The sequence below is a fragment of the Doryrhamphus excisus genome, linkage group LG10, assembly GCF_037039965.1.
Source record: "Doryrhamphus excisus strain RoL-2023G ecotype Guam linkage group LG10, RoL_Dexc_Guam_v1.1, whole genome shotgun sequence".
NCBI classification, from domain to species: Eukaryota; Metazoa; Chordata; class Actinopteri; order Syngnathiformes; family Syngnathidae; genus Doryrhamphus; species Doryrhamphus excisus.
The window spans coordinates 15,569,269-15,582,500 of NC_136366.1; the positions used below are offsets into that span (position 1 = coordinate 15,569,269).

The following is a 13,232-nucleotide window of genomic DNA, read 5'->3' on the forward strand; positions in this document are numbered from 1 at the left end:
AAATATGAATGCAAATCCTTGTTAATTTGTTTTAGTTGAGTCTCAAACGCACCAGTTCTATTTAAGTCCATTGTTAACGGTCAGTTGATCGTGTTTTATTCCAGTGAGCTTCACTTTTCATTGACCCCCCTCAACAGTAAGATGCCTTGAAGCCATCTACTGAGTGAATGACATAATCAATGAGAACATCATAGAGGACCTAGATGGGTTCATCTATTGCATTGTCCATCTTTCCATGACATACATTATATGTTAAATATGTTCTATATCAGGGGTCTCAAACTCAATTTACTTGGGGGCCACTGGAGCTAGGGTCTGGGCGAGACTGGGCCGCATCAGGTTTTCCAAAAAAAAAACAAAAACACATTTATTAAAAACAGAAAAATGAATAAACTTTGCCTTGGTTTTCGATTTTCTACAAGAAAAGCTCTGATAAAACATTCCACTGTTCTCAAATATCTTACTTTTTTATTTTTCTACACAAAATAAGATGAAAAATAAATAAATCAAGAATAAAAAAATCAAACAGTAATAAATAAATAAATATAATAATAATAAAACAGCAAATAATAAAAACTTAAGAAACCACATATAGTTGGTAGGTAGACAAATTATTTTTTCCAGATTAAAATGAACAAAGCATTATTAGAGCCCTGTAGACATGACAAAACACGACTATAGTCACATTTATACTTTTTATTTACAACATATTGCGCAACTGCAGGGTCTTGAGACACATGCTAACTCGCAAACTAGAGAGCTAGCGACCTAAACGGTAGCCTTCAAGTTATTTCCTTTAAACTTAAATAGCCAAAAACTTACCACTTCCACACGGATAGGGAGGATAACTATTAACAGTTATTTAACCTTTAACATGAACATTAATCAAATGTAATAATTTTTTCTGGGTACATGATACCATACAGCATCCATATCAAACTTGCGCGGGCCGCACTAACATTAAACTTTCATATCAAGGCAGGGGCCTCAAACTAGTGTCCTGTGGGCCACATTTGGCCCGCGGGCCAAAAAATAAGTGTTGCGTTTATATTTTTGTCGAGTGTATGTAACCTCTTTTGGGATTGAAAAAACCACAATGCTTCCTTCCACTCATACTGCTCCAAGTTAAATCATTTAATGAAATTATATTAGCTGCATCTCAGTTGTCATGGAAACCACCATTCCTTGCAAACACATGATGTGTCCAAATAAAGCTCCAGCCCTCGTGTGTCTGAGTATGCGGAGAACTATTATAGCTCGGCCTGTTGTAATATTTGATTAATCAAATGGTTAAAAAAATTATAATTTTGCCGGTTTTGATAAATTGACCTCATGTTTGTTTACTTTGGCTCTTCCTCGGCTGTCTTTACCACACAGGCTGGATGATAAGAGGGTTCACTCTGCATGTTTGTGTGTGTTGTTGCTACAGTGGAATGAATGTACCAAGTGGTACTCCAAAATAAGCAACGTACACTTTCGTGCCCTCTGGCTCAAAGTCAGCTGTGATAAAAACAACAGTAGGGTAAAACTAACCTCTCAGTTCACATTCCCCATTAGCGCAACCCAAGAGGAGGCCAAGCAGTATACAAAATGGATGAATGAAATATATGCGGGCTGAAAATGACCCCGGGGCCACGTCTGCTGAAGGCATAGATTGCAAAGAAACCAAACCTTTGAATGAGACTAAATATTTATTAAAGGAATAAAAGGATAACATTTAAAATTTAAACAAGCATGTTCACTGCATTTTACAAAGCTCTTCATGTCTTGGAGAGCGAGAGCATTCATCCTTTGTGTCAGCATCTGTAAAAAAAAAAAATTAAAATTCACTCAAGTATATACGTAAGCTTAGTGAACCAAACTTTATATTTCCGGTGCACCTTAACCTTCCTAAAAGGGGGAAAAAGATGAAAAACAAGCCACCTCGAGTGCAAATGTTGGTGTTCCTCCCTGTGATGCATGCTCAAGATGTTTAGTTCATAAAAAGGGAAGATGTGCACCCATGTTCAATGTGACAGTGGAGGAAGTCAACTGTATAATATCTAAACCAGGGGTCTCAAACACGTGGCCCACGGGCCAAATGTGGCCCGCAGGACACTAGTTTGAGGCCCCCGCCTTGATATGAAAGTTTAGTGTTAGTGCGGCCCGCACAAGTTTGATATGGATGCTGTATGGTATCATGTACCCAAAAAAAATTATTACGTTTTATTAATGTTCATGTTAAAGGTTAAATAACTGTTAATAGTTATCCTCCCTATCCGTGTGGAAGTGGTAAGTTTTTGGCTATTTAAGTTTAAAGGAAATAACTTGAAGGCGACCGTTTAGGTCGCTAGCTCTCTAGTTTGCGAGTTAGCATGTGTCTCAAGACCCTGCAGTTGCGCAATATGTTGTAAATAAAAAGAGTATAAATGTGACTATAGTCGTGTTTTGTCATGTCTACAGGGCTCTAATAATGCTTTGTTCATTTTAATCTGACAAAAATAATTTGTCTACCCACCAACTACAGTAAAGTCTTGTTATATCGATATTCTTGGGAGTCGGAAAAAATACCGATATAACCGGACTATCCATATATCCGATCCTGCGCCAAACTGCATTAAAAGTGGGCGGATCTTTGATATGGCATGTAATTTTCTCCTTGAGTTCATGGATTGCGTATCTAGCATGCTTTTGTACTACAATACATTTTGCACTACAGTAAATAAAAATAAACTTACGCTGTAGTGATTACCGGTTACCGCGACATAATTCACCCCGGAACTATTGATAGGGAAGGTGTTGCCACCCGGAGGGGTAGGCGCGAGGGACGGGTGTTTTCCGCTGTGTGTGCTGCACTCTGGTGGTGGAAGTGTGAAAAATAAAGTTGACTGGAAGCAGCCGTTCGCCGTGTTCTTTTTTGGTATTGAAATCCTTAAGCAAAGATTGATTTAAGCTGCTTTTGTATCGATATAAGCAGACCAAATTGGCTGGCAGGAGATGAAAAGGGCATCGTAGTAACGGGATTATCATAATAACTGTGTATCGTACTAACGGAGCTAATTATTTCATAAAAGACTAGAAATTTGCCGGAAAATAGTATCGTAATAAGTAGTCATTCGTTTTAACCGATATAACGAGACTTTACTGTATATGTGGTTTCTTAAGTTTTTATTATTTGCAGTTTTATTATTATTATATTTATTTATTTATTACTGATTGATTAATTTTCTTCTTTCTTGAATTGTCTTATCTTATATCATCTTATTTTGTGTAGAAAAATAAAAAGTAAGATATTTGAGAACAGTGGAATGTTTTATCAGAGCTTTTCTTGTAGAAAATTGGAACCAAAGTGAAGTTTTAAAAAAAAAAATTGTTTTTAATAAATTAAAAAAAGAATTTTTTGGAAAACCTGATGCGGCCCAGTCTCACCCAGACCCGAGCTCCAGTGGCCCCCCAAGTAAATTGAGTTTGAGACCCCTGCTCTAAGGGGTGTTCTCTGGCAATACACAAGAGGCCGATGTTTTCCTACGAATCAACACAATGACTCTATGACTATTTAGCTTGTTAGCATCCTTCAATATAAGTAACGGTAATTGAGAGAAAAGGAGAGCGTTATTGGAGCTAACTAGTCAGTGTTATGTGGGCTGTACGCCCTCTAAATGAGTCGTTTACACAGGTCATGTCCTACAGGCCGACCAATCACATCACTTGTACATCTGCGAGGTTAGATTTTTGGGGGGGAGGTGGTTTCTCAACATGAGCAAGGTGTCAACACACAGTAAACTCGTTCCATTGCATGACAGTAAACCCCCGATATGTGATTGGCAGGAGTTACCAGTTTCTGTATCTGCTTCATTTGGAATACTGGGAATCTCTGGTAGAGACAAACACGATATGTCAAGAATCACAAGAACATGTGGGATTTATAGATGGGGCTTACCTGAAAAGGTTCCGAGACTGGAGTTATCAAAGAACTGCTTGGGACAGGTTCTCAATAATATCTCGGAATTTTCAGCACCATCAAAAAATCTGCTTTTTGGAGAGTCAAGCAGCGTGCTCTTTGGGGAATTCAACATCTGCTTAGGGGAGTCCAGGATCTTCTGCGGCGTAAGCACGGGCCTCTTTGGTGACGCCAGCGAGGGAAATCCACACTTGGTTGGAGACCTCTCAGAATCCTGTTTGCTCTTCACCTTCAGTTTGACTGCTCTGTTCTTCCACTTGGTGATCTCCGTCTGCTGGCTGGAAACCAAGCTGGGGTTGAAGAAGAAACAGAGGAGCGCATGTTAAGAGAAAAAGGACAAAACGTGTGACGTGTCGTATAAAAAAAAAAAAAAACACAGCTCATTTGGTCGTACTTTTCTAAATGTCTGATTTTGAGTTGAAGCTGTTTAACTTCCTCTTCCAGTTTGTTTTTTTCCATCACAACACTGCTGGTGACCACCAAACCTCGGGGGTTTGTTAGTCGCTCATGAAGCTCCTCACCCTGCAGGACTGAAAAACGAGAAAAAAAGTTAGTTTTACACTTTTTTATGTAGAAATTCTTTAAAAGGGGATCAGATTGTCAGACTTTGTGCCTCAGTTACAGTTTTTCTCGATTGTTTACACACAATTTGTGATGCCTGAGACACAATGACCACAACATATAACCAATGCACCAAATCCATGAACCAACTATAAGCACAATTCCTGCTTTACACTCACACTGCAGATCTACAACACACTTAAAAAAAAAAAAAAAACACTACACACAATTCTCTGAGTTTTGGAACAATTTTCATGAAGTAAACTTCTTGCAGGGCTCGCCAATAAAAACAAAAATGACTTGCCCATGGGGAATCCTTAAGGTGAGAACTACTTGCCCGAACTTGCCCCATGTAAAATGAAAAGACTGCCATAATGATATCATCTCATTTTGTGGCATCACATGAGAATCTCAAATAAAGATAAAATGATTATCATTTCTTGTGGTTGTTTTCCTACATAGATCATGACGTTGCATGGAAATCTGGATTGTCAAGAGACTTCTAGGCACTTTGCCTTTTAGAAGTTGTGCACCACAATGAAACATTATTGAATAGACACATTTGTGTACTAATAAAGTGTTTTTAATCCAGAAAAAAATGCTCAATGGTCAAACAATAATTTGTGAAGCAAAGGTGAGAAAAATACACAGAGAAATGGAAGCGCTAGATTTTGTAGCTTGTGCAAAAATCAGCACTTGGTATTGGATCTAATGGGTGGTGTTTCATTGTGACCACTTCAAATTGTCACAGCAATGTGATCATCATTTGATTTGCTGCCGCTAATAAAATACTTGTTTAGGAGGCACTGGTTCATCACTTTTTGCTGTTTTCCTTCACAAGTTGTTGAAGAATTAGACCATGTTGGCAGGGACGCCATGATAGATGTTTTCCTAGTCAAACCATCGCTGATTGGTTGATCGCAAACAAGAACGGGTGTGGGTAAAACGAGGACTGTGGTCTAAATAAACGATTCTGATTGGTCCATTTCAAGATTTGCAAGGATTGCTTTGCAAATTACCACCGGAATTACGCAGTCCGTGTTTTACCAACACCCAACAAGAACCACTTTAAAAAAACTCTTGGCAGTATGGCATTCCAAAGTGCACTTGCCCGACGGGAATATCACTGATTGGATTTACTTGCCCCAATTTTGTTTTAACTTGCCCCGGGCCATCGGTACATCGTTATTGTCGAGCCCTGATGTGTTTAAGCAATCGAGAAAAACTGTAAGACCTGCGGGAAAAAAAAGCTTCCTATAGTTCCCCACTGGGATCCAATACCATTTTAAAAGCCATTGAAATGAGCATTGACATAGTAAACAGCTCCTTACATGACCCTTCTCCTCGCTGCTGCAACGTCCTGAGTGTTTCCTTCAGCCTCCACATTGACCTGTCCTTGTCATTCAGAGCCACAGTCATTCTCTGAATCCTGCGCCACATAAATATTTGGATCAGAATGTTAACAACCAGGAGGATATGGTACAGGTACTGTTATGATGCCGTTTTCCATCTACAGTAAGCCCATACACACAAAAAAAGGTCAGTACTCTTTTTGATGCTTGTCAAAAGCTGCACTCATCTCCATTTCCGTCTTGAAGAGTTTAGCTTGGACTTCCTCCAGCTGAGCCGCAGAAGGTGAAGTACTTTTCTACACAAGAAAAAAAAATGTGTTAATACATTCGTAGTATCATTCAATATGGCATTAAAGTCATAATCAGGAGAAGAACATTTCTAAGAAGAAGTGAAAAAATTGAATTGTAATGGGGAAAAAAAGTCACAAACTGGGAATATTATTATTTCAATAGCCCATTCATCCATTTACTATGCTGCTTATGCTGGAGCCCAGTTGACTTCAAGAGGTGGGGGAAAAAAACCCTGGGCTGGTTACCTACTACCAATACACTTTACATCTTAGCTTTGTGACATACATGGAAGTTTTTTTTTCTTGAAATACATACTGTATAACTTCTTAGCATAGCAGAGTTTCAGCTAAAATGAAAGGAAAGGTATACAAAACTGTGGTGAGACCAGCCATGTTGTTTGGGTCTACAGACAGTGCCACTGAGGAAAAGACAGGAGGCAGAAGTGGAGGTAGCAGATATGAGGATGCTGAGGTTCTCATTGGGAGTGACCAGGATGGATAGGATCAGGAATGAGTACATCAGAGGGGCATTACATGTTAGAGGCCTTGGAGATGAAGTCAGAGAGGCCAGACTGAGATGGTTGGGCCATGTAGGAGGTGTCGAGGAAGACCAAAGAGGAGGTTTATGGATATAGTGAAGGAGGACATGAGGCGTAGTTGGTGTGAGAAAGACAGAGTTAAATGGAGGAGATTGATTTGCTGTGGCGCCCCCTTGAAGGGAAAAGCCCAAAGAAAAAGAAGCAGCAGCATAGCAACACGTGTGGTCCTTTCAATCCTTTCACTCTTCAGACCAACCTCTTGCAATTGGTTCTTCAGTACTTGGATGGCGTTCTCTTTCTTCTCGACTTGTGAGCGGACATCCAGCAGCTCCGCCTTCAGTTGCTGAAGGTTCATTTGGGCTTCTTCCAGCTGCTTAAATGCAATGATAAAAGGTTAAAACACATCACCGCCTGTTTAGCTTTGCAAACACTGTAGAAAGGGTATAACCGCTTTTTCTGTGCCAACGTTATCTTATGTTAAAAATCACTGTATATTAGAGGTGGACCAATCATATTGCTTGATAAAAAGGTACAGAGGTGTACCAATTTTCCCATTTAACCCTTAGATGCATGAGTGACTGGACCCTACACTCTTCCATAAGTGGGTCAAAAATGACCCATATAACAATCAATGTGTTTTTAAGCAATTTCTGCCATTTTGGTTAGAAATAATGCTATAGTATTCCAGATTGACAGTATCTCAGACAGGTGTAATACCTATACTGCATATTATATTTTACAAAAACTGTGCTAGTGTTAGCTATTTATAAAGTAGGCTAATTTGTTGATAATACTAACAGTCATGAAAGACACACACACACACACAATATCATATAAGATAATGATAATACTTATATTATTATAATATATATAATATTATAATTATTATTAAGATAATACTTACATGTATTAGCACTTTATGTGTAAAATAATCTTCCTGAGGGGTCTACAGTTAATTTATTCCTGACAGCCAAAGTTGATAAGAATCAATGGTTCCTATTGGATTCCATAGAAAATACATGCGGGTCATTTTTGACCCACTTATGGAAGGTTGGGGTAGTAACACAAAAAATAATTCTTAAAAGGCAAGTTAAAATTTTGAATGGCATGATATCAAAAACATGTTTTTTGAGGAATACCTAGCATATGAAATAATGATAATTTTTAATTACGAAGATATTTCAAGAAAACAACTTGACTGGGTCATTTTTGACCCACTTATGGAAGGTTGGGGTAGTAACACAAAAACAAAAATTTCTTTAAAAGGTAAGTTAAAAATTTGAATGGCAGGATATCAAAAACATGTTTTTTGAGCAATACCTAGCATATGAAATAATGATAATTTTTAATTACGAAGATATTTCAAGAAAACAACTTGACTGGGTCATTTTTGACCCACTTATGGAAGGTTGGGGTAGTAACACAAAAATTCTAATTTCTTAAAAAGATAAGTTAAAAATTTGAATGGCAGGATATCAAAAACATGTTTTTTGAGGAATACCTAGCATATGAAATAATGATAATTTTTAATTACGAAGATATTTCAAGAAAACAACCTGACTGGGTCATTTTTGACCCACTTATGGAAGGTTGGGGTAGTAACACAAAAATTTAAATTTCTTAAAAAGATAAGTTAAAAATTTGAATGGCAGGATATCAAAAACATGTTTTTTGAGGAATACCTAGCATATGAAATAATGATAATTTTTAATTACGAAGATATTTCAAGAAAACAACTTGACTGGGTCATTTTTGACCCACTTATGGAAGGTTGGGGTAGTAACACAAAAACAAAAATTTCTTTAAAAGGTAAGTTAAAAATTTGAATGGCAGGATATCAAAAACATGTTTTTTGAGCAATACCTAGCATATGAAATAATGATAATTTTTAATTACGAAGATATTTCAAGAAAACAACCTGACTGGGTCATTTTTGACCCACTTATGGAAGGTTGGGGTAGTAACACAAAAATTCAAATTTCTTAAAAAGATAAGTTAAAAATTTGAATGGCAGGATATCAAAAACATGTTTTTTGAGGAAAACCTAGCATATGAAATAATGATAATTTTTAATTACGTAGATATTTCAAGAAAACAACTTGACTGGGTCATTTTTGACCCACTTATGGAAGGTTGGGGTAGTAACACAAAAAACAAAATTTCTTAAAAGGTAAGTTAAAAATGTGAATGGCATGATATCAAAAACATGTTTTTTGAGGAATACCTAGAATATGAAATAATGATAACTTTTAATTACAAAGATATTTAAAAAAAACAACCTGACCGGGTCATTTTTGACCCACTTATGCATCTAAGGGTTAAACATGAATTGACAAACAGGATGTGTGCCTCGCGTCAGGTATCTACACCGCAAACAAATACACAACATCCTAGGGAGTCATAACTAGCGATACTGCTAAGAGACACTCTTCAATGGTTTGGTAACCTGTGCAATACATAAACCAGGTGTCCCAAGTGTGACCTGGGGGCCATTTGCGGACCATGACTCACTGTAGAAAACAAACACAAGCACCTTTGTCTTTGAGCAAGTTCCCCCCAGTGACTGTTGCAGAGAGGAACGCTGGCTTGTCTCCTTTTGCAGGTGACATTCCAACTGAGCCTGAAGCTGCTGCACCTTCCCACACAGGTCATTATGGTCGTGAATGATGCCCTGCAGGGAGGGTTAGAAAGATGTTTAGTTTGCAACAATGGACATTTGCTTGTTTGCTTTTCCTCTGCAGTAGTCTGAGTTTTCAAAATATGACATTATAGCAATGCTTTTCAAATAGCAGGGCACAAAGGTCAGATGTTTCGAGGAGTTGCACAACATCTCAGGAGGGAATTATACCCACTCCAAACGAATGTTTTGAGATTGTGTTATTTTTGTATGTATGTACATTTGTGTGTGTGGAACAAAATAATTGGATTTGTATTATTTCTTCTTGTGGTAGAAAAGGAGCTTCATATAAATGTGCAGTGTTCCATGAGTACTGCATGCATACCTGCAAAATAATCTTCCTGCTTTCTACCACGGTAGATCTCCGGTCTACCTCAGACCTCAGGATGCTGTCCAGCCTCCTCAAGGCCACTGGTTGGCTGCCGAGCACAGCCTCCAGCTGCTCATCAAAATTCAACCTTCCTTTTTTATCAGCTGACAGATCATCACAACAAGCGGTCATGCCTGCGTAAAGCGTCTCCATGACGACGCCCATTTTCTGTAAAATCAATAAAGTCATTTTCAAGATGTAAATTGATTGACGAATTTGATGTAGGGCCCAGAAGCAGTGCTCACCTGCAGGAAGAACTGTCTTCTCACCAACAGATCAGCTAGTTTCTGCTTTGAAAAGTTGGCCTTGTCTTCACTAGGGAGTACTTGTAATTTACCCAGCAGTAAGTTCCACTCCTCAAAATTGGACAGATCTTGCTTGACAAACTCATCAAACAAATTCTTGTACATCTTTGCTTTTTCTACAAGAATATCCTAGAAAAGCAAAGCACAGATTTTTAAAGAAAGAGCAAATGAATTGAAAAAAAAAGCATGCATGTTGGTTTACCCCAATGTCTCCCAGACTGTTGAAGGTCTCCCTTGCCAGACGACAAACTGCACTGTGGGCTTCCAAGATGGGAGGAGTCAAGTTGCTCTCGTAAACGTTGGCGAGGTAATATTCCTCATCCCAATTTTCCATGGCTGTGGAGTCCATGTGACTGCAAACGTTTATAAACTGCTGCAATTTTCCAAAGAGCTTCTGTAAAGGAGTTGGTATTAGAGAATTACTATGTTTTGCACCAATTTTGATAAATACTACTAAATTTCATGAACACAACATTTTATTTAGGTGGGTTTTTCTGTGATTTTCAAATGCACTTTGCAAACTTTCCACAGTGAGGTTAAAAAAAACTGACAAACAGGACTGCATCAGTTAAATGTCAATGATGGCTAAGGGTCACAATGGAGATCACTGAAATGAAACAGTCAAACTTACCAGTGGCAATAAATAATTAATAATGAAGACATGAACCGTGATAGTAAACACAATTACCGCCATACAGTTGCAGTAATTAAAATCTCACTGCTTGACATCATTATTACTGTGATAATAGAATATCAATAGCTGCTGTTTTTGTGTCTCTCTCCACCCCAAAATATTAAATAACGGCAAATAAAATTTCATAGTACAGGGAGGTTGCTAAATACAAGGATGAAGAGTCTTGAACCAGTCATGATGTGCTATATATATCACTATATTGACACTTACTATGGTACACATTATGTCATTGGATGCTCATATCACCTCGTACTTCGGTACGGGGTACATTATTAAAAAAAATTAAAAAAACCTTAAACTGTATTATGGAAAGCAGGAAGTGAACAAATGTAACAGTTACTGATTGTAAAAGTAGCAGATGGAGGGGTAGGATTTAATAGGTTTTGCTTCTTCCTACTCCTTTTGGACATGTGGAACTGTGAACTGATTATGTGATGCATTCAATTGTAATCTGATGCATGTTCAAATGAAATAAAACCATTACCATTACCAATGGCTGGACGGGACACAAAAAAATAAATAAATAAAATAATTAAATAATAATAAAAATTAAAATTAAAAAAAAGCTTTCAACACATCAAACCTTGCCAACCACTTGAAACGCCAGCGTCACTACAATGCCCGGAGCTTGTTCCTATTACCCCGTGTTGCCATTCATACAACAGAATAAGCCACTGGTGGTGGTCTAAGCTTTTTGAGTCGCAAATCCCCCAAACTCTACCTAGGAATCATTGGTTCCACAACAAACCTTACCAAAATTTCAATGATTTTTTTTTTAATTACATAAGTATTTTCCTGACACCAACACTGAGGGCGGTGGTTACCTGAAATTCCAATGTGGAGTCTTGCAGGCATGAGGACACAGTCACCTTGGCACCGGTCTGGGTCTGATTCTCATTGAGCAAAGAATTTGAAGTCTTTGCTTCATTAGGCAACTGAAAGGGAGAAAAAAAAGAGGAACCATGTGAGTGTCAACAAATACAAACTTTTCTTATGTTTTTATCTTTTTAGTCCTATTTTATGCTTTTAGTCTTTAGCTTTTAATTCCAGTATTTCCTCAGAGGGGGGTCCTCCACACTGGGGGATGTGTCGGGTCTGCTGAAGGGGTGCCATCCTTGGGTCCCTTCGACCCGGCCGGCTGGGCTCCCTTTAATGTGGGGGTCAGATGTGGCCCGCAGGACACTAGTTTGAGGCCCCCGCCTTGATATGAAAGTTTAATGTTAGTGCGGCCCGCGCAAGTTTGATATGGATGCTGTATGGTATCATGTACCCAGAAAAAATTATTACGTTTGATTAATGTTCATGTTAAAGGTTAAATAACTGTTAATAGTTATCCTCCCTATCCGTGTGGAAGTGGTAAGTTTTTGGCTGTTTAAGTTTAAAGGAAATAACTTGAAGGCTACCGTTTAGGTCGCTAGCTCTCTAGTTTGCGAGTTAGCGTGTGTCTCAAGACCCTGCAGTTGCGCAATATGTTGTAAATAAAAAGAGTATAAATGTGACTATAGTCGTGTTTTGTCATGTCTACAGGGCTCTAATAATGCTTTGTTCATTTTAATCTGAAAAAAATAATTCGTCTACCCACCAACTATATGTGGTTTCTTAAGTTTTTATTATTTGCCGTTTTATTATTATTATTATATTTATTTATTTATTACTGATTGATTTTCTTTATTCTTGATTTGTTTATTTTTCATCTTATTTTGTGCAGAAAAATAAAAAGTAAGATATTTGATATTTGAGAACAGGGCGGCACGGCGGTCTAGTGGTTAGCGCACAGACCTCACAGCTAGGAGGACCAGGGTTCAATTCCACCCTCGGCCATCTCTGTGTGGAGTTTGCATGTTCTCCCCGTGCATGCGTGGGTTTTCTCCGGGTACTCCGGTTACCATACCACTACCACTACCGCTGTACAGCTCTGTGGTACTTTAGCCACCGTATGTGTCACTTTTTTCCCCTCCATAAAGCGTGACTTATAGTCATGTGTGAGCTTACCTATACAAATATACAGATACTACAGAGATAGATACTATATAGAGATGGATAGATAAATTACCATGGCCATCCTTTCTTCCATTTCTGCTCGAAGCTGGCTCTTCTCCCCTCTCAGTCCCTCGACCGTCTCCTGCAGTTGATCCCCTACTTCACCGAGTGACGTTACTTGGCACAGCAGCCTCTGAATCTTATCCGTAGAAGTCAGATTTTCAGCTTCTTTTTTGAGACACAGGCTATCCCTCTCCGCTTTCACATGGCCAAGCTCTTCACTCAAATGCTTCATCTGTTAAAAAAAAAATGGCTCATGAAGGCAACGACACAAATAATAAAATCAATCAGTACTGTGCTGTAGAGCACAACATTTTCCAGGAGAATGATGTTTAGACTACCATAATTTCCGGACTATAAGAGCGCACCTGATTATAAGCCTCACCCACTACATTTTTAGAGGAAAACCGATTTTGTACATAAACAAGCCGCACCTGTATATAAGCCGCATGTGGCCACATTAA

At 38.3% G+C, this 13,232-nt stretch overlaps 1 protein-coding gene across 1 annotated transcript in view; it reads right to left on the reverse strand.

The window, feature by feature from the left end:
• Positions 1–1,679: 1,679 nt before the first annotated feature.
• cenpe (centromere protein E) overlaps positions 1,680–13,232 on the reverse strand; it is a 39,355-nt gene continuing 27,802 nt past the window's right edge. The window contains exons 47-59 of the mRNA XM_078794335.1: positions 12,782–13,003; positions 11,553–11,663; positions 10,237–10,428; positions 9,975–10,163; positions 9,685–9,897; positions 9,216–9,353; positions 6,939–7,055; positions 6,049–6,149; positions 5,833–5,930; positions 4,335–4,470; positions 3,920–4,230; positions 3,815–3,853; positions 1,680–1,803 (exon numbers count right to left, since the gene is read on the reverse strand). Coding sequence (XP_078650461.1) covers positions 1,739–1,803; positions 3,815–3,853; positions 3,920–4,230; positions 4,335–4,470; positions 5,833–5,930; positions 6,049–6,149; positions 6,939–7,055; positions 9,216–9,353; positions 9,685–9,897; positions 9,975–10,163; positions 10,237–10,428; positions 11,553–11,663; positions 12,782–13,003 — 1,932 coding nt within the window. The 3' untranslated portion in view covers positions 1,680–1,738. The remainder of the gene's footprint in view (positions 1,804–3,814; positions 3,854–3,919; positions 4,231–4,334; positions 4,471–5,832; positions 5,931–6,048; positions 6,150–6,938; positions 7,056–9,215; positions 9,354–9,684; positions 9,898–9,974; positions 10,164–10,236; positions 10,429–11,552; positions 11,664–12,781; positions 13,004–13,232) is intronic.